General features: G+C 39.6%; 1 protein-coding gene across 2 annotated transcripts in view; it reads right to left on the bottom strand.

Moving 5' to 3' along the window:
* The window catches only part of LOC137627721 (WD repeat and FYVE domain-containing protein 2-like), a 123,781-nt gene that overhangs the window by 38,925 nt on the left and 57,295 nt on the right, over window positions 1–27,561 (bottom strand). For both annotated transcript variants that reach the window (XM_068358980.1, XM_068358981.1), the window contains exons 3-4: window positions 19,095–19,403; window positions 8,411–8,547 (exon numbers count right to left, since the gene is read on the bottom strand). In XM_068358980.1, the coding sequence (XP_068215081.1) occupies window positions 8,411–8,547; window positions 19,095–19,403 (446 nt within the window). The remainder of the gene's footprint in view (window positions 1–8,410; window positions 8,548–19,094; window positions 19,404–27,561) is intronic.

The raw sequence follows: 27,561 nt of genomic DNA on the forward strand, positions 1-27,561 counted from the left end.
TCTCATCTGGTGTTAACCATCCTGAATCCCAGTCTTATGGAGGTAGTTAAGCGAGGGAGAGAGACTAAATAAAAATGTACACCTTAATCCTAAACCACTTAAAATTCAACCCGAAAGATCTCGCCTTTTAAACCTGATAAACAATCCATCAAGCCTATATTAAAGAATTTTTTAAAACTTTGTTCTATGGCAGAAAACTAAATGCACTTCTTAATCAGGTACTAAAAGGAACTTCCTTTCCTCTTCCTCGAGATATACCAAAAGTCTAGAGTGGAAAAACTTGAGAAATTTCCATGATAGGCAGAAAAACAACTGCAAACCTTAAGCTAGTCCATAACTAAATCTAAACTAACTAATAAAAAAAATTGAAGAACCACTTGAGTTAATGCATAAAATGCTTCTACTACACGTCCTAAAACCCAATATTGTTTATAAGAGCACCAGGTTTCTTTCAAGTAGTTTGGCAAATAGTGATTTGGAGAGCAAGAGTTGCTCCCATGACCTTTTCTAGAGATGGATTTTTACATACATACATACATACATATACCATGGCACTTCCCCCAATTTTGGGGGGTAGCCGACATCAACAAAGAAGCAAAAACAAAAAGGGGACCTCTACTCTCTACGTTCCTCCCAGCCTAACAAGGGACTCAACCGAGTTCAGCTGGTGCTGCTAGGGTGTCACAGCCCACCCTCCCACATTATCCACCACAGATGAAGCTTCATAATGCTGAATCCCCTACTGCTGCTACCTCCGCGGTCATCTAAGGCATCGGAGGCAGCACAGGGCCTACCGGAACTGCGTCACAATCGCTCGCCATTCATTCCTATTTCTAGCGCGCTCTCTAGCCTCGCTCACATCTATCCTCCTATCACCCAGAGCTTCCTTCACTCCATCCATCCACCCAAACCTTGGCCTTCCTCTCGTACTTTTCCCATCAACTCTTGCATTCATCACCACCTTTAGCAGACAGCCATTACCCATTCTCTCAACATGGCCAAACCACCTCAACACATTCATATCCACTCTAGCTGCTAACTCATTTCTTACACCCGTTCTCACCCTCACCACTTCGTTCCTAACCCTATCTACTCGAGATACACCAGCCATACTCCTTAGACACTTCATCTCAAACACATTCAATTTCTGTCTCTCCATCACTTTCATTCCCCACAACTCCGATCCATACATCACAGTTGGTACAATCACTTTCTCATATAGAACTCTCTTTACATTCATGGATTTTTACAGAAATTAAATGAAGTATTAGCTTTCCTAATATCATTAACTCTAACTTATGAAGTATTAGCTTTCCTAATATCATTAACTCTAACTTCGTAAGTTTTCAATATGCCTAAAATCAAATTTTTCCTGATTTTTTGTTATTTTTGTATTTATTTTGTGGAGAATTAAAGTACAGTCAGCCCTCCCCCCGTCTTTGTGGGTTCCAACATTGCAGTTTCATTTTTTGTGGTAGAGAGATTGGCATTATATTTGAATAAGATTTCAATTACTCACGGTTAGACCGATATGCATAGCCTGACATTTTCAACTGCCTGCGCTTCTTTGTAACAAGCCACCGCCATTGCCATCCCTAAAACCACGCCACTTCTCTGGCTGACTCAGTTCCACTCTACCAGCGTGTCTCATTGGGAAAGCATCTCCACAAGTGTTTGTCAACCAATAATTGATCTTTATTTATACAGGATTTAATTTTTGTACCTGTTATGAAATGATTTTTACTAAACAATACAAGTACTGAACGTGTAGCATAGAGTTCATGTTCAATAAACACTAATACAGTACTGCGCTGTGAGGATAACTTCGTGGGAAGAAATTTCACTGTGTAGAACTTCATTAATGGTAAGTGGTGCAAAAGAACTGGACAATCATTTTTAGTTATAATTTTACCGTTACAATTGTCATAATATAATTATTCATATGTTCATTGAAAAAGAACTACAAATAGTGTATTTATGGTATTTTGCTCTATACAAAATACCCACTGTACAGTAGATACAGGATACATGTTAGGTGATGAGCTGGTAGGGTTATGAGGCGACCTCGCTTAGACAGCGATCACTTACCAGTGGTATGTCGTCTCAACTTAATTAAGCTCTACTGTAGTGATGGTTCTGTACATATATTACAGTAATATACACTAGTGTCAGTGAGTGTTATTGGATTGGAACAACAATGATTTGTTGTTACTTATACATAGGGTGGTGTAGCGATGATTTGTGTTATTTGTCATCTTACCTTGTAATGAAGCTGTTAATAATTACCTTTATAAAGAAATATGAATTTAAATACTGTGACAGCAACCACGTGAAAACCATGTAGAGCAGTACAGTGGGTTACCTAGCGTGTTAGTCAACTGCACGTAGGAAGTTGTCTGTGTTTCAAGGGGTTAGGAGTTTACCAACCATAGGGCAACAATTTTACACAGATTTTTGCTCTTCACGAGTGTCTGTTACCTATCCTCAGCAAAGACAGAGGGCCGACTGTACCCAGTCTCCCGGATTGGGTATCATAATACCACAAAATAAATTAGGGATATTCTTGTTTAGATAAACCTTTAATGTCCTAATTGGGTACAAATACTCATCCTCTGAATCTCTATTCCCTTTATGAGCTAACAAGGGAATATGGAAAGGAAGCAACCATTTAATTTTGTAATTATTCAAGCCCTTGAAACTTAGCAAGAGAGATAATACTGTCTTATCCAATACAAAGCTCACTTTCCTCCATAGAAAATGCCTGCAATTAACTAATAAGTTTTGCTGATGCCCAAAAAAATAGATCGTCATGGTTGTACGATCCTTGAATAATATTTTTTTCCAACGGTTCTTAATATAGATCTTTTAAATATTGTAAGACCATATCTAAACTCCAATGAACTGATCTAATGACAGAGGGTTTCTCAATATTAAAAGATCTGAACCCATCTGCATAAGATATTTCAAGAGGATAAATATAATCCAATATATTTGAGTATTGAATTAAGCACTGACATACAGAATATCCATTAATACCTAAAATATATCCATTAGTAGCTAAAATAGAGTTTATCATCATAAAAAAAAGAAATTCAGATACTTAACAATAAACTGGTATCTTTCTCCAAATTTCTTTAGATCTGCACCAACCAAAATAAATATGCCATTACCTTTGGTATACACTATTGGTAGATTGTCTTTTGGAAGCTAAAATTAGACAGTCTAGTGCAACATGAACACCTTTTCTCTCTAAAGATGCAGTGGATAGTCTCCATGCATTTAGCTGAAGCACACGAAGGCTTAGGCATGCTACTTGCAATAAAGGTTATCTGTGAAGATTGGTCTTGCAAGAGGAACTTATGGGACCTCTGGCAAGAAAGACCAGATATCTGTGAAAAGCTCCAAATGCATAAAAGTCCAGGCCTGACAAATTATGTGGCATGGCATCTATGCTCCAAGGCAAAGGATCTTGAACTGAGGAACAAAACATCTCCATCTTCCTTTTGAGGGAAGTTGCAAACATGTATATATTTGGCTTTCCAACCAATTCCAAATCTCCATGGATATAGAGACAACTTATTCACAGTACTTGACATTTCCTGCTCAACTGATCACCTCAAATATTCAATTCCCCAGAAAGAAGTTAGGTTGTAGTTGGCTTCCCCTCATTTCAGTCCCTGACAATAACTCCTCTACAATAAGTGAATAGTCTCCAACTAGGTACCTCTCGTGGAGATTTCTAGAATCCTTATGAATATATATGGGGAAATAGGCATCTGTCAGATTGATTGTGAACCTCCAATCTCCTTTCCTCCCCAGTCCCAAGGAGAGCGGAAGGAGTCTCCTTCAAAAACTTGGTTAAGACTGTATACTCTTTAAATCTAACACATCCAGAACTGGTCTATATCCCCTTTAACTTCAGTACTAGAAAAATCCAATGGTAAAAACCAGGGGATGCATCAGAGACTTTCACTGCTTGTTTCTTCAGAAGCTTTGAAATATCTAACACAAATCTGGGATTGACATGGCTGTCAGGATAAGAGGAATGAAATGGATTCACAGAAAACAGGGTATTGGAACTTAAGAGAAAGCTCTTATTACATCTCTATTAAAGAAAGAATCCATGGATCTGGATATAGGCACTCCGTTTCAATAGAAGTGAGCCAACTCCACCCACCTGGAAATGCCTAGTCATGAAACTTATAGGTTGACCATCACTAATCTGGCCATCTATAATCCAGGAACATCAGTTAACCAGCATTATTTTTGCTACTGGCCGCTTAGTTGGCGGCACTGTTTCTCAATTATTTTTGCTGCTGGCCTTTTGGTAGCACTGTTTCTAATCGTACATTCATTTACAGCTACTGTACATTTGAAATAGACCAGATTTTGATTAAACTGATGCTATACTTAAGTTTATACAATAATAATGAAAGTAATATTCACATTTTTTAGTACCGTATTTATAAATGAAACCATAGCGAATTATAATCTTTTATATTGTTTACGTTTCTATGTCGATCGACATTTGATACTCCTCTACGCTTTCCAAATCAGCTGATTACAACAAACTACTGAACGATATTTGCTATTTCCTAAAAGAAACAATTTTTACTTGATCTATCATTTTCCAATTAGCATACTAATTCTAATAGTTTTATCTGAAATACTTCTCTCATTTTATTTACTATTGAGTTGAGTCGCACATTGAAGTTAACCGGAGTTTTATTCATGTTGCCGATGCACGATAATTTATAGTTTTTTAGCTCTATGGTGCTTGATTATAAAGCCTAGGAAATTATATATATCGTGCTATAACAAAACTATATTCTCTGTCTTCAGATACTTTGTAACTTTATCTTTGAAAATCTGAATTTACATTTAATTCTGCGATTTGCAAATTCATAGGTTCCTACTAGATTTCCATTTTGTTTCCTCTAGTTTCAAACAAAGCTTTCCCAGATTCCAAACAGAACCGCGCCTATGAATATTGTTTATTTTTTAGCCTTCATTTACAGCTTGTTAGTTTATATTTGGCAATATATTTTCTTGAGGATCTTTTCTCCATAATGAATAAGGGTATATTGTAAAAATATCAAGGGTATATTGTAAAAATATCAGTCTTATGGTACTTTGTTTACTATTGTGCGATGATCAAAATACGTAACAAAAGGTTTTTTTTTTTTCCGCCCATAAGCATTTAGGCAATAATTATAACGTTACTAACGAAACTCTTATCCTTATCTTTTAATTTTCTAACACATTGAAGGAGGAGATACGATAAAGAAATGGAGTAAAACAGGTTAGTCTATTTAATTTGGTTTCCCAAAAAGTAACTCGCATGATACACGAGATATATGATACAATATTTTATGGGTGAAAAAGTGGGGGTCACACAATACACGAGATTGGCTGTAACACAAGTATACAGCGGTATCTTCCGTGTGTTAGCCTACATAAACTCTTATGATCTGCTAAATAACTATTTATTTTACTTGTTTGTACTTCTTTTTCAATAAAGTTTCTCTTGAATTTATTTTATATGTCTTTTCTTTATTAACCAACATTTCCTTATTTAAGAGATATTTCAAGTTTAAAGTGAGGTTGTTAACTACTTGGTATCATGTACCGGATTAGTGATGGCCTACCTGTATTAACCTCTCCTATACCTGCCACAAGCTCTTCCAGGAATGTGATATCTGGTGTTCCTCAGGGTAGTGTTCTAGGCCCATTACTTTTCATACTGTAAACATAGGACATGTGGTTTGGCAGAGAAAACAAGCTTGTTGCATATGCAGATGATGCTACTCTCTTGGCATCAATTCCATCTCCTGAATGTAGATCTAGAGTTGCTGAATCCCTTAATAGCGATCTAGCTAAATTAGTAAATGGTGTAAATTACAGGACATGAAGTTGGATCCTAACAAAACTCTAAGTATGATAGTGAGTACTGTAGGTCATGGACAGTGGCTCCTTAACATCCGGATCTCAGCATTGCTAATATTTCTCTGACTCTGTTAGACTCTTTTGAAATTTTAGGTGTCATTCTTGATAGCTAAGTTACTTTTGGAAACACATTAGGTCTGTCTCTTCTTCAATTGCGCAAAAATAAAGTCTAACTGAGAAAGCATTTCAAGATTTCCAGTAATCACTCTATTCTGAAGAAGAGTTTTAATTCTATTCTGCCTTGTTTTGCGTATTGTTCTCCTGTTCGGTCATCAGCTGCTGTTTCTCATCTTAATTTGTTGGACAGGAACTTAAGAGGCTTTTAAATTTCTTATTCCTGATCTAGATAAAGTATTAATCTCTGGCACCATTGTTCTGTTACTTGGTTATGCATGTTGCTTAAGATTTTTCATAATTCTGAGCATCCTTTGCATTCAGATCTTCCAGGACAGTACATAATACTAGGTATGTAGCTAACTCTAATATTCATGCCTTGGCCATCCTGAGGCTCAATATTACACAGTATTCCATAAGTTTTATTCCAGCTGTGACCAAGTTGTGGAATGACCTTCCTAATGAGGTAGTTAAATTGGTGGAAATTTAAAACCTCAAACTTGCAGTGAATGTTTTTATATTGAAAAGGCTAACATAAGTATATTTTTATAGTTCATTTACAAAAGATATATTTTAATGTTGTTACTGTTCTTAAAATATGTTATCTAATTGTTCATTAACTGTCTTGTAGTTTATTTATTTCCTTATTTCCTTTCTTCACTGGGCTATTTTTTTCCCTGTTGAACCCCTTAGGGTTATGGCAGCCTGCCTTCCCAGATAGGGTTGTAGCTTACCTAGTAATTATAATAATAATTATAATATTCTGTTTGGTGGTTGGTTAGCACAAAACCTTGAAAAGCTACCATTACTTGTACTCCTGGAAGAAGTATTCTGTATATTGGTGAAGAAGGACCTTGGTCAAATAGAAAGAAATGAAAACCTATGCGTGACTGACCCAAAGGTTTCCAATTGCATTTGTATTAGAATCTTGTTCCCACATGCTAGTAATCTTGTCCAAATACAAAATAGGGCCCAAAATGGGAGAGGTTATCAGGAAGTGTTTTCTATGTATCACCACGGAATTAGTAAATAATCATGCTGCTTTTATCAATCTAAGTATTTTGGGTGCTGTGATCAGATTAGCTGATCTGATCACGGCACCCAAAATACTTAGATAAAATACACCCGAAATTTAAAACAAAAGTAAATAAATGTTTTATTAAAGCACAATTAATTATTTAAATAATCGTAATTTCTAAAATGCAATAATGCTTCCGAAAAGAAATCAAATATTGAGAGAGAGAGAGAGAGAGAGAGAGAGAGAGAGAGAGAGAGAGAGAGAGAGAGAGAGAGAGAGAGAGAGAAAGAGATCAGTTGTTGAAAATTAATAGAATGCACTGTTCTTGTTTGTTTACTTAAAAGAAACAATTTTATCAAGATATTTAAGGTTTTAGTTGATAAAATAAGCTGTATTTCTGTTTAAGAAAGTATAAAGTATACAGTAACATACTGCGCAAGAGACAACACATAAGAAGTTGCGAAGTGGCATAAGTTATGAGTTGTCTTAGCAAATCAATATCAAAGAGTATTGTGTATACTATTTCTGAACTTATTCAAAACATCTACGTAAAACAACATAATTCATAAAAAATCAATATATAATGAATACCTGATAAGATAGCCATGGCTGCAAAAGCTAACCTAAACACAGATGTGTTAATGCGTTCGTTTGTTCGTTACGATCAGAGATGAATGTAAACAAAACAATGGTTTTTGTTTTAGATGGTGTGCTTTTTGGCGTATATAGGAAACACATGATATAAAATCTACTTTATCTTGTTAATTTTGGATTTTCAATGATACAACTTAAGATAGTTTATTCAGTGATGGTTTTGATATTCACCAGTCATCTTATACAACAGATATGACAAATTTATTAAAATCTGTCCTAATATTATGTCATGTTATAAAGGGAAATGTACAGTATTTACACCCAGCCTGGTTGTAATTTTAACCTTTTTCAAGTTATTAAAACTTTAAAACATTTTAATTTTTTATTCATTCATATTAACAATTTAATATTAGAAAATATAGTATAGTGCATAGAAAGTATTGAAAATTGGTAGGAAAAACGTTTGAATAGGTAACTTTCCGTTCGCCATGGCCCTAATGGAATTATTCCTATTGTGTTTCAAAATATGCAATTTTTCAATTATGCGGGGGCCATTGATAGACCAAATTCTCACATAATTCGGGACCCTACTGTACCTATACTTTAAAGAGTTAATCCCCCATGGAATGTCAGCCTAAAGGACCACTTTTATAATTCAATCCCATTTAAGGAAAGCACCACATCTAAAGAATGTATTGATTCCAACTACAAAAAAGCAACTTCATGAAATACACTTACGTGTGTCCTTGTAATTCAAATGCTGTTCCTTTGCCACCACCAATATCCCACACAATTACTGACTGATCAAATGAACCAGAGAACAGTAGTTGCCGGTCAATGTCCCATGCTAAAGAACGTATGGACCCATTGTGACCCTGAAAAATAATTCACCTTTTCAAATACAATTAACTTAAGCTTCTACTTTAATTTCATTTTTAAATACAAGTATTAAATAGCTGCAAGAGCTTCATATTGGGAAAAGTTATAAAAAAGTTACAGTGGCAGAACTGACACAATGAGGTGTGTTCATGAGGAAGATTTGAATTCTGTCAAAATAGTAATGATGATTTAAAGAGTTTGAAAGGAGGACATGCGATAAGAGAGGGAAGCCAATACCAATCAAGTGCTGTATTTCTATTACGATAATCACTCGCCATATAGCAGTTCATCTATCATTCCCTCAGTAAACCGCAGATTAATAAATACAGGTTATGTATATCTACCCTATGTATCACAGGTTTCTGAGGGTAGATAAGTTTTATATTTGTTCATATTCAAATTTTTTCTAAATTCAAAAAATTTGAAAATAATCTATATTTTTCCTAGATATACAAACCTGAGTCAATTAAATGGGTTACTCCTACTGTCGATTTTCTACAACCAGACAATAAATAAAAAAATATGGGGTTCAATTGTAACTATAATAGGTACTTAGCAACTAAACAGCATTACAAGCTGCTGTGATGCAATCTCCACTCTATACTGGTCAAAGACTTGTGGGGTGCTTAAGGCAAGACCTTTGCTTAAATGACTCAGGTTTGTAAAGCTAGGAAATATAAAAATTATTTCCAAACTTGTAGCTTATTCCTACATATATGCAAACTTCTGAGTCATTTAAATTGGAGTCCTAAAATAATTAAAAGAGCAAAACCAGGCTTTATGCAAAAGTCAAAAGTAAGTAAAAGAAGACAGTCCTACCGGTTTGTGAAGGGGTGGAGTTGTAGTGCCCGTACCCTCTAGGTTCAGACTAAGGTAGAGGTTAAGCTATTTCAAAATTAGGCATCAAAATATCAAATTATGAGATATAAACATTCATAATCAAGAACTTGTTATTTTCACCTGCATTAGGGTGTAACCCAGCGAGTACTCCAGGGCCCATCTTGTGAGTACGTTCTGACTTGATCCACATTCCATAACCTTATAATGCAGCGAATAACTGATGTCATGATTAGGAATTAGGTGTCCCATATGAGCATAGTTTAAATAATAAATTGAGCCATAACAATAGGACTTAAAAAAAAAATGTGTCAGAAGTCCTGTGAGTGCAATCTTTCAGGTAGTGGCCAGTGAAGGTGTTCTGGCCTCTCCAGCCCACGCGCTAAGAACTTGGGCTACCGAGTTGTTCTTACAGAACGCTAAGGTTGTAGTAAGACCACTTACATAATTTGCTTTAGGGAGGGTACCTGGCGACATTCACCCTTAAGAATTATATACAGTACTGTACAGTACTCTCGTAATGGTTTCACACAACTGAAAAGAAATGCCATTCTTAGATTTTTTTTAGCAGCCTATGCTCACAAAAAGTTCGGAATTTTAGGTCTGAGAGAGGTGGTGTTCTTCAGATACATTCTAACTGCTCTTACAGGACAGAGTAGCAGATTATCAAGATCATCAGTTACCTCTTTGAGAGACGAGATCATAAGAGAGTCAAATCTATGGTAAAAAATAGCTGGATTTTGTTTCTTTGCCAGAAACTAGGGAACGAAGGAAAAAGATAGTTCTTTCCACTCTTTGGAATCCAACAGAAGATAGGATAGACTGAGTAATTTTCTAACTGTCTTGGTTGATGCTAAGACAAGGAGGAAGACGGTCTTTAGAGAGTAAGATCCCTGTTCAGAGCTTTATACAAGGGTTCATAGTAGGCCCTCTTCAGGGACCTAAGAACCTTTGTCACATTCCAAGAGGGAACCTCAAGTTCCCGAGAAGGGCAAGTCTTTTCAAAACCTCTAATGAATGTTGGAACTGTCTGTAAATTACTTCTAAGAAAATATTTGTCCTATTAGTATACTTGCATTAGATAAATATCAATCTATTATCAGAGATGAAAGAATGGAAATGAAACTACCATAAAATATGATTCTGTCCTAATTGTAGAGTCACATTTACAGTAAGTAGTAGTACTCCTAAAAACCGATACAGACCCTTGAAATATTTTGTATCGTTACTTGATATTTGGCTATGGGAATACTAACATGAATTGATAGCTTATTGAAAGGAAATCACTTGATATGCCAACTAGTTTTCTGCCAGAAATATGACTTCACCAGACGTATGATATGAATGACAGATATAAAAGTTTTCTCATTATATTTTTTTTATTTGAAACAGATACTGTAAAGTACTGTATATTATCACTAAAAGAAAATAATAACTTACCAAGATAAATTAGTTCATTTCTATACAAGAAAATAGATTACTTCTATGGAAATATTTGTCCTATTAGTGTTCTATTTCCAACAGACTTGTGTCATCATCACAGTGAAAAAGTGGTCGGAAAAGCGAACAGTCATAATTTTCATAAGTCATAAATCGACGATTACCTGTACAGTGGCATTGAGAGGAGCGAGAATACTTCCACGACACCAACCGCAGAAGATGGTCTACTTTGATGGATAGATGGCGATAGATGTCTTAAGGAGGTATCCAGACATCCTTTTCACACTATTTGACAAAAGCCTCATTGCATGAGATGCTGGATAACCTCCAGGTATGAATTCATAGTAAAGCGACTGCATAGTAGTGTACAGTATTTCTGCATGAGTGATTGATTTGAGGTTTTCTGGCATCCTAACATCTATGGTCATTGACGCCGGTATCGTTTATTGTAAATTAAAAATTTAAAAAAATAATTTAAACAATAAAAACAAAGATGTAATTTTTAAAGTTAAATATCTTTCAGAAGACCTGCTTCTGAAATGAGGCTAAAAATACCACCAGCATGGTAGGACACATCATATCCAAAAATCTTGGCAAGGATGAACCTGCCATCCTCACTTCCAGCCTCAAACAGATAACTATTTCTTTCACTATTATATGTGCAGCATTCGGTCAACAAATGTCTCACTGTCAGCAGTGCCAAACAGTCGTCGCTATATGGCTGATAGTGGCCAGTAAGCAGATATTCATGTGTCAACCGAGTGTGACCAATGCGGAGTTGACATAGAGTAGTTTCCCACTTTCGGGGCATCATGTAATACTTCCAAGGGTATATAAAATTTGTTATTTCTCGCATCTTATTTTCAATTAAACTATTCCAATCCTGTTGCCAATCATTAGAAATCAAATTTTTAATGTTGGGTAAACAATCATCACAAAGAAAGGGATACCTTTTTGGTTGAAAATCCACTGCAGCATTATTTGCCAGTAAATCTGCCTTCTCGTTTCCAGACACATCTACACGTGCCGGAACCCAGCAATTGAACTGTTATACCTCTCAGTCCAATAATAAAAAGCCATTCTAAAATCTCCTCATCACCAAATCCTGTAGGATGGAGGCTAACAGGACGAGAGCTGCGAGAACCCGAAGGTTCAGCGTAGTACTGGTCGCGTGAGCCCAAATGCTTTGCGCAACCAGAGTCCGAAGACTCTCTGTCATGAGAGTGAAACTCAACATGATGAGGGTCACGAGAACTGTCAGAGTCAGCGCAACCGCGTGAACCCATAGGATTCACACGACAAGAAGAGAACTCGCGTTGCGAGACCCCGAAGAGTCAGCACAATGGGAAACCGAAGTTTCCCTGCCACGAGAGCCTGAAGGCTCAGCATGATGAGAGGCACGAGAGCCCGAAGGCTCAGCGTAACCCATATTGCGAGACCCCAAAGGGTCAGTGCAACAGGAAGCCAAAGTTTCCTTGCCACGAGAGCCCGAAGGCTCAGAATGACGAGAGGCACGAGAGCCCAAGGTATCAGCGTAACCAAGGTTGTGAGACCCCGAAGGGTCAGCGCAACAGTAAACCAAAGTTTCCATGCCAGGAGACTCCGAAGTGTCAGTGTGACGAGAGGCACAAGACCCCAAGGGCTCAGCGTAACCAGGGTTACAAAACCCTGAAGGGTCAGCGTAACAGGAGACCGAGATCTCCCTGTCACAAGAACCCGAAGGTCCAGCGTGACTGATGGCACGAGAGTCCAAAGGTTTGGCATAACCACCGTTACAAGAGCCCGAAGGCTTAGAGTAACCACCGTTACAAGAGCCGGAAGGCTCAATTTAACTGGAACTCGGAAGTTCCAAGTCACGAGAACCCAAAGGTTCAACGCGACAGAGGCCCAAAGGACTCCTAGGGTCATGAGAACCCGCAGGGCCAACATGACGAGATCCTGAAGGCTTACAATCACGCCAGCCCAAAGGGTGATCGTCATGAGACCCCAAAGGGTCAGCGTGAGGAGAACCAGCAGGTTCAAAAAGATGTCTCCTCACAGCCCGAGAAGGAGAACGTCCAGGATGGAGAGGGGTCACAAAACCTTCTACCCTATGAACCACCGGATAGGAACGTAGAGCAGACTGCTCGAAGGGGAGACTGATCCAACTCAAGCGCTACCTCCCCCGAAGGGAAGGTTTGGTTCCTAAAGGAGAACATCGCTTAAGACAAGGCTCTCCCTCCGCCCCTGGAGGAGAACCGAAAACGTATAGGGACTGCCAATGCCCAGTGGCCGTCTTCTCTCGCGAACGAGACTCGTTCCCCCGAAGGGGAAACCTGCCTTGGAGAATGCTCTGCCACCACCCCTGGTGGATCAGCAAACCCCTTGGCATCGGAAACAGACTCAGAGCCTGACCAACAGGCAGCAGCGCCTGCGCCAACACAAGGAGGATCAACCTCCGCGGAGGAAGGAGATGACCGCCTTCTCTCCACTCCCAACTAAAAGAGCTCTAAAAGAGCTTCCTTCGAGAGGGGACCATCGACGACCAGCGATGGGCAAAAGGATGCAAGATCGGAAAAAGGGCAGGCACTCCCTGAGGGAAGGGAAGGAGCCGACTCACCAGGGGAGTCAACAGGTTCGCCTATCCCACAAGGTTGACCTGGAGTCACAAGCCCTGCGCTGCTACTCGGCTGTACCTCGGAAGGGCCTGCCAGATGAGCAGCTTAGGAAAGAGGTCGGGGGATAGAAGAAGCAGAAGCCTGCAATGTCTTCGATTTCGAGGAAGACCCCAAAGGCGAAGAATAGCGCTTAGACTACGACTACTTCTCTTTACGCCTGAACCTCCCACTGGGAGGCAGGCCACGCCCAACACTCAACACAAGTGTCATCCCACGAACACCGATGGCCCCGGCAAGCTGGGCACAGGAGGGTCCGTCTCAACGGACAACATAAAGGTATCGCAGATGAAGCCCTCGGGACAAGGACATGTCCGCATACCAGGACTGCAAACACACACACCTGTAACGAAAGAAAAAGAAAAAGCAAAAGTTAAGGCAAGTCAAATTACGGGAGAGAGAGAGACACCTTGTCTACACTCTACAGAGCCAAAAGCAAAAGTGGTTACTCAGCCTGTACATAAATTCCAATCAGAATTTATATCATAGTTTATTGATAATATATCAAAATTTTCTGTCTTGTTTGTGATTGGGGTTCGACTATTATTCCCAGTAATCCTTAACTTTAATTTAGATGTAGGTAGTAGGTTAGCCGGGCACCATCCGCCCGTTGAGGTACTACCGCTAGAGTGTTATTGGATCCTTTGACTGGCCAGACATTAATGCATTGGATCCCTCTATCTGGTTACGACTTATTTTTTCTTTGCCTACACATACACCGAATAGTTTGGCCTATTCTTTACAGATTTTCATACACCTGACAACACTGAAATTACCAAACTCTTCTTCGCTCAAGGGGCTAATTACTATACTGTAATCATTCAGTGGCGATCTTCTTCAAGGTAAGGGTAGAAGAGACTCTTTAGTTATAGTAAACAGCTCTTCTAGGAGGACACTCCAAACTAAAAACATTGTTCTCTAGTCTTGGGTAGTGCCATAGCCTCTGTACCATGATCTTCTACTGTCTTGGGTTAGAGTTCTCTTGCTTGAGGGTACACTCGGGCACACTATTCTATCATATTTTTTTTTCTCTTCCTCTTGTTTTTTTGAAATGGTGTGTTGGGCAGGCTTAATAGAAGGGTCATGGATGCCTAGTGGTTTATCAAGAGGTTGTCTTTTCCTTATCAGATTCTTTTTCAGTTCTCAAAACCATCCTTTCTGTCCTCCCTTCAGTTGAAGTGGCAATCCTGGAGGGTATTTAGTTTTGCATGGTGTATCACCTCCTCCATGTTGACCAGTTTTTCAAACTTTTTTTTCCTTAGGCTATGGGTTTGATCAATCACTTTATTTATATTTCTGTACATTTTGTTTTTGTTAGTATTCTTGTTAATCTAGTTTTTAAGTATGATGTCTCTTTTTTACTGCCATTAATTCTTATGCTGACTGGAGACATTGAGCAAAATCCGAGACCAGTATGTCCTAGATTTCGTCAATATCGTCTACTGTATTGCAATATTCGTGGTCTTCATGCAAATATTCAAGACCTTACAGTTGCGTCCAGACAGTATATTCTTTTGCGATCAGAAACTTTAATTTCTAATATGAGGCACTCATCTGAGCTCCTAATAACTGGTTTTAAGAAGTCAATAATGTTGAAACATGATACCATCTCTAGGACCAGGGGAATGGCGGTGTATATTAGGACTGAGTACCCTGCTTCTCATAAGTCATGCTATGAATGTGGATGTCATGAGATTCCGGTAATAAAACTTTGTGGCAGGCATAACAACTTCTATTTGTGTTCGATCTACCTGAATCCAGACATGGATGATTCTATCTTCGATTGTCTTCTTACCATTATGGCCGAGATACAAGATAATAGAAAGGCATCTTTTGTCTTTGTTGGTGATTTCAATACTCACCATATCAAGTGGTTAAGTTCTGCTTCTCCTACCAAACACCATGGCTTAAGAGCATTAGACTTTGCCTCTGAATCAGGCTGTGACGGCATCAATGACCTTAGATGTCAGGATACCAGAAAACCTCAAATTTATCAATCAATCTATCAGGCTGTGAGCAAATGATAAGTGAAGCTATTCACAGGTCTGGTAACTGCTTGGACCTCGTATACACTGACTATCCTGGTGTTATAATAAGTAAAGTTGGTTCTCCAGTCAGGACATCTGATATTGCCTTGATTTCATAGTAGTGAAGACTGAGCAGCCTGTCCCTGATGTATAATACTTATGTAAGATTTATATGAAATCTCAAGCAGACTGGAATGGGATATTGCATGATCTTTTGGGCTTGAATTGGTCACAAATGTAGTGATGATCCAGTTTTCCCTTTGAATGAGAATCTAGTCAACATAATTGATAGGTGTATCCCTTCTCGTGTGCTAAGGTACCGAGTGAAGGACAAACCATGGTTCAATGATGATTGTAGACGTTCTTATTTGGAGACGTAGGAGGCCTATCATCTTTGAAAGGGTAACATAACAGATGTGACCTGGAATAACTATGCTCAGCTTAGAGCTTTTGCTCAGAGAATTTATGCTTCAACTGAAAAGGAATAAAACCTAACCAAAAAAGAAACCTTTTCTGGTACAACCCAGGAAATTAAGTGGTAGACTATCCCTAAATCTCCACTCTTTGGTGTAGATGCAACAGTTCCTCCTCTACTTAAACCAGATGGCTTAGTCACTCACTGTCCAAAGGAAAAGGCAAACCCTTTGGCTGATGTGTTTGACAGCAAACAGTAATGAGAAACTTGAACTTCCTCATTCCTATTTAGCTTTTCGATCTCATGAAATTCAAGCTCTGTTGATGGACCTTGATGTTTATGGAGGTGTAGACCCAAATGGTATTTTTCCTTTGATTTTTTTTTATAAAGACTGCAGATTTCTTAACTTCAAAGTTATCTGTTATCTTGTGCAAGTTAGCAAGAAGAGGAACTTTAGCACTTGTTGGAGAATTGGTTATGTTACTCCTCTTTGCAAATGTGTTTGTGGTAGCTCAAGTCCAACTGATTACCGCCCAATTTTCATAACCCATATTATCACAAGTTTTTGAAAGTCTTTTGGCAAAACGTCTTGATAGGTTTTCTGAAGGTAATCATCAGCTCCCTAGTTTGCAATTTGGTTTTTGCAAAGCCCCTGGTGTATGTGATGCCCTTTTTACAATCTCCAATACTACACAGAAATCCCTCGATTGTGGTCAGGAAGTTCGCATGATTGGCCTTGATTTTAGTGCTGCATTTGACCGTGTCAATCATGAGGACCTTGTTTTCAAACTCAAACAGTTGCGAGTGGGTAGTTAATTTATTAGCAATATCATTGAATTTTCAAGAAATAGATCTCAAAGAGTTGTTGTTGATGGGCACCTTAGTGAATATGGGAATGTGATATCTGGTGTCCCACCGGGTAGTGTTCTTGGCCCATTACTTTTCATACTATATACACATGACATGTGGTTTGGCAGAGAAAACAAACTTGTTTTATATGCAGATGATGCTACTCTCTTGGCATCAATTCCATCTCCTAGATGTATATCTAGGGTTGCTGAATCCCTCAATAGAGATCTATCTGAAATTAGTGCATGGTGCAAATTATGGGGTATGAAGTTGAATCCTAACAAAATTCAAAGTATGATTATAAGTAGGTCAAGGAGAGTGGCTCCTCAACATCCAGATCTCAGCATTGATGATGTTTCTTCAACTTTGTATGACTTATAAAACTTTAGGTGTGATTCTCAACAGCAAATTTACTTTTGAGTATAAGGTCTGTCTTCTTCAATTGCACAAAATATTAGCTTACTGTATTAAGAAAGTCTTTTAAGATTTTTGGTGATCAATCTATTCTGAAGTGTTTTAATTCTTTCAATCTATCTTATTTCAAGTATTGTTCTCTTGTCTGGTCTTCAGCTGCTGATTCTCATCTTAATTTGTTGGACAGGAACTTAAGGTCTATTAAATTTCTTATTCTTGATCTATATATCAATCTTTGGCACAATCGTTCAATTAGCTCATTATGCATGCTGCATAAGATTTTTCATATTTCTGACCATCCTTTACATTCAGGTCTTCCTGGAAAGTTCCATCTTGTTCGTAATACTACGCATGTAATTAATTCTAATAGTTAGGACTTCTCCATCATGAGGCTCAATACTACACAGCATTCTAGAAGTTTTATTCCAGCTATGACCAAGTTGTGGAATCATCTTCCAAATCGGGTAGTTGAATCAGTAGAACTTCAAAGTTCAAACTTGCAGCAAATGTTTTTATGTTGAACAGGCTGACATGAGTTTTTTAAGTTTATATATGACATATATGTTTTGATGTTGTTACTGTTTTTAAAATATTTTGTTCATTTTATTCATATCGTGTATTTCCCTGTTTCCTTTCCTTGCTGGGCTATTTTTCCCTGTTGGAACCCTTGAGCTTGTAGCATCTTGCTTTGCCAACTAGGGTTGTAGCTTGGCTAGTAATAATAATAATAATAATACAGTAATTAATTTTCCGTACATTATACTTTGCACAATATTCTATCCTTAATCGTAATTTCAATTGGCTAACTTTATTTAATTATTATATTTCTTAGTTCATTATTTTAACATATATTCCAGTTTATTCTTGTTAAGTAGTAAATTGTAATTTATTTGAATTAGGTCACTGGAAGAACGTCAGTTCAACATTTATTAACTGCCCCTTGGTTGTTAAGAGATCACTGGATTCCAGCAGCTTTAGCTATTTACTAATGACTCACGTCATTCTTTGCCTTTTCAAAGGTTTGGTAATTGGGAAAGGAACTCAGTCAGTCAGTCAAAGGTACAGCCTTACGGTATGAAGTAGTGCCCAGTACCATACCACACCACACCAACTTAGGACGGAAGCGCACCTTATTTCATTTCATGCTACCAAAGGCACTTCAGACGTGTGAACAATGAATATGGAGTAATAATGGCCACCATCACCGTTAAGAATCAGTCGCCATCGTATTGTGATCTTCATGTCTACACCTAAGTTCCAGGATGACATCGGTTGGTCTCTGAAAACTCGAGGGAAGTTTGTAATTGAGAGTCCAAAATAATTTTATGGGATAATGCTTACCCATAAAAAATGTGTCCAATTGCCTAATTTAAGCGTAAATCTTATTTTTTTCTTATTCTATAATCATTCATATCTAAGGTATGACGTATGAATTGTGTATTAGATATTGTGCATATTATTTGATGTATTACAAATGTGTTAATGGTTTTACATGCATTATTGTTTATAGGACTTGGAACGAGCTGTATGTAGCACGGTCACCCCTGTACTACCTTTGAGACCGTGTTTTTGGTACTTTTTCAGTATTTTTTAATATACTTTTGATTGACCTAGACTATACTTTGTCCATAAAACTAAATTAAATTTTCAGCTCACAGCTGACTGGTGTGAGTGAGTGGGGTAGCCAGTCTACCCCTACCCCCACCCACAAAACTAGTGGATGTTATCCCTCACGAAAATTGTCTTGGCTAGTCTCTTAGCTTTGCCAAAAAGTAATACTGTACAACTATACTGTAAATAGCAAAAGGTTTGCATTTGTGCTGGAACAATTCTAATTTAAATGGCTGACTAAGATAGAAGTAACACAAAATACACGAGTTTTAGCTAAAATGAATTAGTTTCTTTACCTTTAAATTTGTTATTACTTGTGGACCATTTTCTTCCAACTTCAACATAGTAATGTTACCACTGTAGTCTCCAACAAAAACATGACGACTTTTTGAATCAAATTGTAAAGCAGTACACCATCCTGTACACTGATGACCTCCTAACCTCCGTCCACTCTCGGTGCAGTGGTAAACAAAGAATTTGTCTCGAGATACTGACAGAACCCATTCTGAATCTTGGCAATATATAACACTTGTTACTCGATTCTGGTGACTAATGTAATCTCGAATGTGCCTGATGCTGTTGTAGTCACGCGCTACCTCAAATTCCTGTAAAAGATATGAATTGATGATCATGAAATAGCCCTATGTAAGAAAATCTCTCTTTGCAATAAAAAAAATCAATCAGAAGACAATTCTTTTACAATTTCCTTCATCTACTATTCATGTCTCCATTGTATTTCTTTCCTTCATACAACTTGAGAACTAAAGGTCTTTATCTTCAATGAAAAGATAAACAACAATACATTCATTTTAATCAATTATCAAGTGTAATATATTACTGTAGTCTGAGATGATGGATTCAACACTCACAAGCAGCATATCATATTACAGACTGATTTGTTCTTAAGAAAAATATTTCTTTACACAAGTAAAATAGAGTAAAATAGAAGTGACAAGTAAAGATACTTTGATAAAACTTTCATAAACTCATATGTTATTCATTCTCTATAAATGAAAAACATGGCTATAATAAGATTACAAACCAAATGAAAATAAAAATCTTATATAGACGTACTTTGTGAAATTACAGATTTTTAAGGTGCGTAATTCCTAGCTACAGTATACAAACTTCAGTCCTTTAATAGGAGTATCTGTTAAAACTTTAATGAGATGGATTTCTCTTGCTTGGTGGTACACTAGGGCAAACTTTTCTGTCTTATTTCTCTTCCTCTTGTTATTTTAGGTTCCTATAATTTATATAAGAAAGATCTATTTCAATATTATTACTGTTCTTAAAACATTTTATATTGCTCACTATTTCTCTTGTAGTTTGTTTATTTCCTAATTTCCTTTCCTCACTGGGCAATTTTTCCCTGTTGGAGCCCTTGGGCTTAGCGCATCCAGCTTTTCCGACTAGGGTTGTAGCTTAGCTAACAACAACAACAACAACAACAACAATAAAAATAATAATAATAATAATAATAGTAGTTATTGCTGGGTGCCAGGGTAGTCCAACCCACCTGATAGGCTGCTGAGCTCTAACTTTGACTTTCAGTCTAAGACTTGTGAGGAGGTTAAGGCTGGATGTGAAACTTCAGGGACTCGGGTGTGCATATTTAGGAAAAATACAAAATACTTTTAAAATTTGTGATTTGTTCCTACATGAATGCATACTCGCATACCCTTGTCCTTTAATAGGAGACTTATCCTTAGGAGCGATTAAGTCCCTATAACCAAACTGGCTGGTTTATCATCCTTGGAAATATCAAAGCACTTTGGCCCTGTACAAGAGTGAAAGTGAGGACTTCTGTCAAGCTCTTTATGACCTGCGCATGAAGATGTGGCAGGTGTTAGGCAAGCTCACTACCAGGAACTGGTAGACAGTCAATGAAAACCAATATCTGTATGGAGGATATGGTATCATATTTCGCTGAAACCAGAAGGTAGGGATTTTGCTGGCTACTTACCAGTAATGCTTACAAATCCTGGAGCAATCACCAGTGTGGGAGACCATGCAGAATGAATTCCCCAATGACAAGGGAATATTCAGAATATGTTATTACTATCAAGCTAGAAGTTCTTGGTAGTACGAGAGCAACAGTGCTATCTCCTTCCATTTGCTGAAATTAATTTTCAATGTGTTTTAGCAGCATAATTTGGTGCTCTTTTTCTTTCTGCCTAGCTATGAGGCTGGGTTACCAATTGAAAAAGATTCTCGTATCACGGTAGAAGGATGTCAACTACCATTGGCCTGGAGGTGAGGTGAGGCAAGTCTCAACTAAGAAGGCACCAGAAAGGTGGCCATGAACACTCGGGGCAAACGACAGTCTGGAACTTTGGCTTGAACTGAAAACCAAAGCTTCGGGGATAAGGAGAAGATTCCGATGGACCGAAGGATATTATCTAGATGTATGAATTCTTCATCATCATGAGTGGGAGAAGTCCTCTTCCTGATGGCAGGTTATGAGACGCTTATTTGAACCTTTAGGTTTTTGTCTCATGAAACCCTCGGGTTCTCGAGACGGTCATACTGAGCCTTCGGGCTCTCGTGACCCTGAGTTCTCAGGCTCTCGTTGTGTTGAGCCTTCAGGCTCTCGTTGCGTTGAGCCTTCAGGCTCTCGTAATCCTAAGCCTTCAGGTCCTAGTTACACTGAGCCTTTGGCCTCCCATTGCGTTGAGCCTTCGTGCTCTCATGACCATCGTTACGCTAGTCCCTCGGGACCTCATAACCCTGAGACCTAGTGCTCTCGTCACGCTGATTCTTCGGGCTCTCACGACCCTGGACCCCCAGGCCCACGTCAAGCAGAACCCTTGGATTCTCGTTGTGTGCGATGCTGCCACGTACATCCATGCAGGGAATGGAAAGAGGGGTAACAAGTCAAACTCGTAGTTTCTTTAAAATCATGTGTAATAAAGATACACGGACATCAGCGGGATAGCAGTGGGAGGCAGTTCCATGCTTGTCACTACAATGACCACTGGACAACGGCTGACTATGCACATGACGTAAAGAAATGCAGTGTTGACACATATAATTACATTGTTGCCACAATGCATAATGAAATAGTGGTCTTACAGTATGTGAAATGTGAAAAGATAAATGGAAATATTTACAGTATATTATTTTTCTACAAAATAATAATAAAGTGAAAGTACATAAATGCTTATAAACTGTACGTAATGCATGTTCTGTACAACATATTACATATCTACTGAATACACCTCCCTCCCCCTTTACGCTCGTAGCACTGTCTTGGGCGTAACATGAACTCTTTTTGAGCTAGTTGAGGTGAATGACGAGGGGTATTGGAGGGTTGAAATGATGGCTCTCTTTTCTGGCCAGAAAAAGGGGACACAAGGACTTGGGGAGAGGTGTCATCACTCATATTAGCCACTGGGTGTATATGTCTTCGGTTTCAAAACCATACACGGCCACTAGGAAGGCGCACTTTGTAACGTCTCGTCGTACCGCCGCCCATCTGGATGCCAATCTTGTCTCATCGAAGCGTCATGGCACCCTGTATCCTAACTCGTTGGCCGATGGTGAGCTTTAAATGGTGGGCATGTGAATTGTAAACACTCATCCCCTGGTCGGTGTTGGCAGCAGTGCGACGGTCGTAATCTTCAGTCTTGGTTTGCGACTCATCTGTGAATGACCTGGGGTGGGCCGGAAAACGTGTGGAGAGGATGGCCATAGAGAATCTGTGTAAGGGAGCGTCTAGCAGGGGTCGATACAAAGCTCCGGCAGTCCTATATCAAATGCTTCACAATCTATGATCGGGGATGGAGCAGTCTTGATGATAAGGTGTTATACAGCTTTCACTGCTGCTTCTACAGGACCATTAGACTGTGGGTAATGTGTGGAGAAGATGATGATGTGATGAACTACCCAGCAGTTGGCGAATTCCTTGGAGTCATTGCTGGAAAATGGGGGACCTCCATCAGTTCATAAGTGGAGTGGAACACCAACCTGGCGGAAGACACAGAACATTCTTGTAACTTTGGCTGCAGTTGTATGATGTCCACAGGGAACAGCTACAGGGCAGCCTGAAAGTCTATCAGCGATAACAAGGAAGTATTTTCGCTGCTACATGGAAGAAGTCAGTCGAGACATTTTCAAAGGGCCGGGATGGGTGGTGGTCATACATGTAAGGTTCTTGTTGATGACTGGGGAGAAGCTGTTGGCAGGCATCATAACTTTTTACTTTACTCTTTATATCTGCATTGATGCCTGACCAAAATACTGTCTGCTTTGCACAACGTCCAGTAGCTTCTATCCCTTGGTGGCTGTCGTGGAGTCAATCCAAGGTGCGTTTGCAGAGGGCGGCAAGGATGACGATCCGTGGTCCATATGATACTAACTCTCCATCTGCGTAAAGGCTGTCCTGCACCTTCCAATATAGGAGGGCGGAAGGGTAGAGGTCGTAGTGGTTGGTGGGGAAGCCATTGGAGATGTAGTGGAGGAGATGACTGTAGTCTTGATCCAGAGATGCAGCTGTGCAGATTTCTTGAAGAGACTTATCTTCTTTGATGACGAGTCCTGTTGCCTGATTGTCAGTGGAAGTGATGGTGCTGGCAACGATGCGCCTGACATGTGCAGTCGAAGCGGTGCACTCTTCTTCATCTTCAGGTGTGGGGCAACTGGTTGGGGAATGAGACAGGGCATCTGGGATGCAGATAGGTTTCCCTGGGCACCAAACTACAGTGAAGATGTAGGGAGCCACTTTTATCTAGAGGTATTGTTATCGTGGATTCTCAAGAGCATCCAAAGTGTAGTGAAATGTTGAAGTCGAGACAAGTATAGACGGCACTTAGCCAAAGCCCAAGTGATTGCAAGTAGCTCCAGCTCAATGGTGGCATAACAATTTTCTGTATCCATAAGGAAACAAGAGCCACATTGGACTAGACGCATCTGACCTCGGCCGTTATCTTGAAGTAGGGCATAGCCGAAACCGTATAGGCGTGAGACACCTGTTTGCAGAACCATGGGAGAGGCAGGATTGAAGGGTGCTAGGACAGGTGGTGAAGTCAGAGCTGTATTGACTTTTTTAAATGGTTGCTCATGGTCGGACGTCCAATTGAACGAGCGTTTGGGGCTCATAAGTGGGCGTAGGGACTGTGCTGTTGCTGCAATGTCTGGAGTGAAGTAGGCGAGTTGACTGACACATAAACGCAAAAATTAACCTTAAGGGCAGCTACACTGAATTTCTGTTTGTTGAGGGTGATGCTATATTGATGACACCTAGTCAGCATTTGGTGTATGTGTTGTAGGTGGGAAGGGAGATCCTCATCGGAAAGAAGGATATCATCTACAACTTTCACAATTTGGGATATCTTGTAGTTCCATACCTCCACGGAGGCAGCATGCATCACCTGTCGCCGAAAATCCCATCAGGCCACGGCAGTGCTGGAATCTCCCATACGGAGTTATAAACATGGTCAGGTGGCGGTCCTCTTCTGCTAATTCCATTTGCCAATAACAATGCAGGGCATCTGCTGCGGTGAAATATGACAAATTTGTATTTTTCCTAGCTTACAAACATTTCGCTATCTATATTTTGTATACAGGTATTGCTTTTGGATTGCAAGTGATGTGTGTGGCAAGAAGTTTGTTGGAGGCAGGGGGCAATGAATGGTGGAATGAAGGAGTGAAGGTAAAAGTGGAAGAGAAAAAGAGGGCTTTTGAAGAATGGCTGCAGAGTAATAGTGTAGAGAAGTATGAAAGATATAGAGAGAAAAATGTGGAAGTAAAGCGCAAGGTAAGTGAGGCAAAGAGGGCAGCTGACCTGAGGTGGGGTCAGGGATTGGGTCATTCATAAGAAGAGAATATGAAGTTTTGGAAAGAAGTGAAGAGAGTAAGGAATGCTGATACAAGAATTGAAGAGACAGTGAAAGATGGAAATGGAAGGTTGTTAAAAGGAGAGGCGGCAAGGAAAACGTGGGCGGAATATTTTGAAAGTTTAGTGAATGTTGAGGATAATAGGGAGGCAGATATAATTTCTGTTGCAGGTGTTGAGGTGCCGGTGATGGGAGATGAGAATGAGAGAGAGATTACAAGTGAGGAAGTGAGGAGAGCACTGGATGAAACGAGAGGAGAAAAAGCATCTGGTATGGATGGTGTGAGAGCTGAGATGTTGAAGGAAGGGGGTGTAACTGTACTTGAATGATTGGTGAGATTGTTTAATATGTGTTTTGTGTTGTCAATGGTACCAGTAGACTGGGTTTGTGCGTGTATTGTACCACTATATAAGGTTAAGGGAGATGTGCATGAGTGTTGTAATTCAAGGGGTACTGTATTAGTTTGAGTTTACAGTAGTTGGAAAAATGTATGGTAGAGTACTGATTAATAGGATTAAGGATAAAACAGAGAATGCAATCTTAGAAGTACAGAGTGGTTTTAGAAGAGGTAGGGGTTATATGAATCAGATTTTTACAGTTAGGCAGATATGCAAGAACTATTTAGCAAAAGGTGAGGAGGTGTATGTTGTGTTTATGGATCTGGAGAAATCGTATGATAGAGTTGATAGGGAAGCAATGTGGAATGTGATGAGGTTATATGGAGTTGGTGGAAGGTTGTTGCAAGCAGTGAAAAGTTTCTACAAAGGTAGTAAAGCATGTGTTAGGATAGGAAATGAAGTGAGCGATTGGTTTCCGGTGAGAGTGGGGCTGAGACAGGGATGTGCGATGTTGCCGTGGTTGTTTAACTTGTATGTTGATGGAGTGGTGAGAGAGGTGAATGCTCGAGTGCTTGGACGAGGATTGAAACTGGTAGACGAGAATGACCATGAATGGGAGGTAAATCAGTTGTTTGCAGATAATACTGTACTGGTTGCAGACGTGGAAGAGAAGCTTGGCCGATTAGTGACAGAATTTGGAAGGGTGTGTGAGAGAAGGAAGTTGAGAGTTAATGTGGGTAAGAGTAAGGTTATGAGATGTACGAGAAGGGAAGGTGGTGCGAGATTGAATGTTATCTTGAATGGAGAGTTACTTGGGGAGGTGGATCAGTTTAAGTACTTGGGGTCTGTTGTTGCAGCAAATAGTGGAGTGGAAGCAGATATACGTCAGAGAGTGAATGAAGGATGCAAAGTGTTGGGGGCAGTTAAGGGAGTAGTAAAAAATAAGAGGGTTGGGCATGAATGTAAAGAGAGTTCTGTATGAGAAAGTGATTGTACCAACTGTGATGTATGGATCGAAGTTGTGGGGAATGAAAGTGACGGAGAGACAGAAATTGAATGTGTTTGAGATGAAGTGTCTAAGGAGTACGGCTGGTGTATCTTGAGTAGATAGGGTTGGGAATGAAGTAGTGAGGGTGAGAACGGGTGTAAGAAATGAGTTAGCAGCTAGAGTGGATATGAATCTGTTGAGGTGGTTTGGCCATGTTGAGAGAATGGGTAATGGCTGTCTGCTAAAGAAGGTGATGAATGCAAGAGTTGATGGGAGAAGTACAAGAGGAAGGCCAAGGTTTGGGTGGAAGGATGGAGTGAAGGAAGCTCTGGGTGACAGGAGGATAGATGTGATAGGAGGATAGATGTGAGAGAGGCAAGAGAGCGTGCTAGAAATAGGAATGAATGGCGAGCGATTGTAACACAGTTCTGGTAGGCCGGGCTGCTTCCTCTAGTGACTTGGATGACCGCGGAGGTAGCAGCAGTAGGGGATTCAGCATTATGAAGCTTCATCTGTGGTGGATATCAGGGGAGGGTGGGCTGTGGCACCCTAGCAGTACCAGCCAAACTCGGTTGAGTCCCTTGTCAGGCTGGGAGGAACGTAGAGAGGAGAGGTCCCCTTTTTGTTTCATTTGTTTGATGTCGGCTAACCCCCAAAATTGGGGGAAGTGCCTTAGTACATGCATGTACAGTATATTGCTTTCGGCAAAGCTGAACTAGCCATGAGGATTTTATTGTGAGGGATAACTACCGCACCCGCTAGTTAGAGGGTGGGTACCCCACTCACTCACACACATGGGTTGAGTAACCCCTTTGCTTACTGGCAGGACTTCTGGGGGACAGGGTGGCTGGCCAATGTGTATAAATACTGTAGTGGAATGTTTGTATGCTAGGAAAAATCACAAATTCTAAGTAATTTGTATTTTTCCTAACATACTTACCAAGAACTACTTTCTTAGGAGTACCTGGAATCTTCTCTCATCCGCCCAGAGTTTTGTGTAGTTTACCCTACTTCCGTTTTCTGTGAGGACTACCTCAGGGGGAAGGATACGAGCCCTGAGGCTAATCCCGAGCCAGGCCGCGTGCTAGCTTGGGTCTCGACCCTCAGTAAGTTCTTGGATGCTTAATTACCTAAGGGTCAGAAAGGCACTCAGGGAAGGAAGAGAGGGCCATTAGATGAAAGTAGTTCTCGGTAAGTATGTTAGGAAAAATACAAATTACTTAGAGTTTGTGATTTGTTCCAAAACGGAGACTTACCTCGAACTACTTTCTTAGGAGACATACACTTTAGGAGGTGGGAGTGGCTCCCTGATCCCTAGACCCAATTAAACAGGACGGCAAGGGACCTAGATAGGAGACTAGGTTCAAAATTGGCCGGAAAACGAAACGTAGGGAAAACTACACAAAGAGCTCATGTTAGTGTCTAAATAACTCACCTTTAAAACATTCCTCGATGCTGTGTCCGATGATGATGTGAACTGATGTCTTGTGCAGGCTCTACCTGAGTTACCCCCGGGGGGAAGGGAAAAAGGGAAAGGAAGGACATGGGGGATAGGTAAACAAACCTGTGTCTCTTGGTCTTGCTACCCACGATTGTACCT

This window comes from Palaemon carinicauda, chromosome 35 (assembly GCF_036898095.1).
Source record: "Palaemon carinicauda isolate YSFRI2023 chromosome 35, ASM3689809v2, whole genome shotgun sequence".
Classification (NCBI taxonomy): Eukaryota; Metazoa; Arthropoda; class Malacostraca; order Decapoda; family Palaemonidae; genus Palaemon; species Palaemon carinicauda.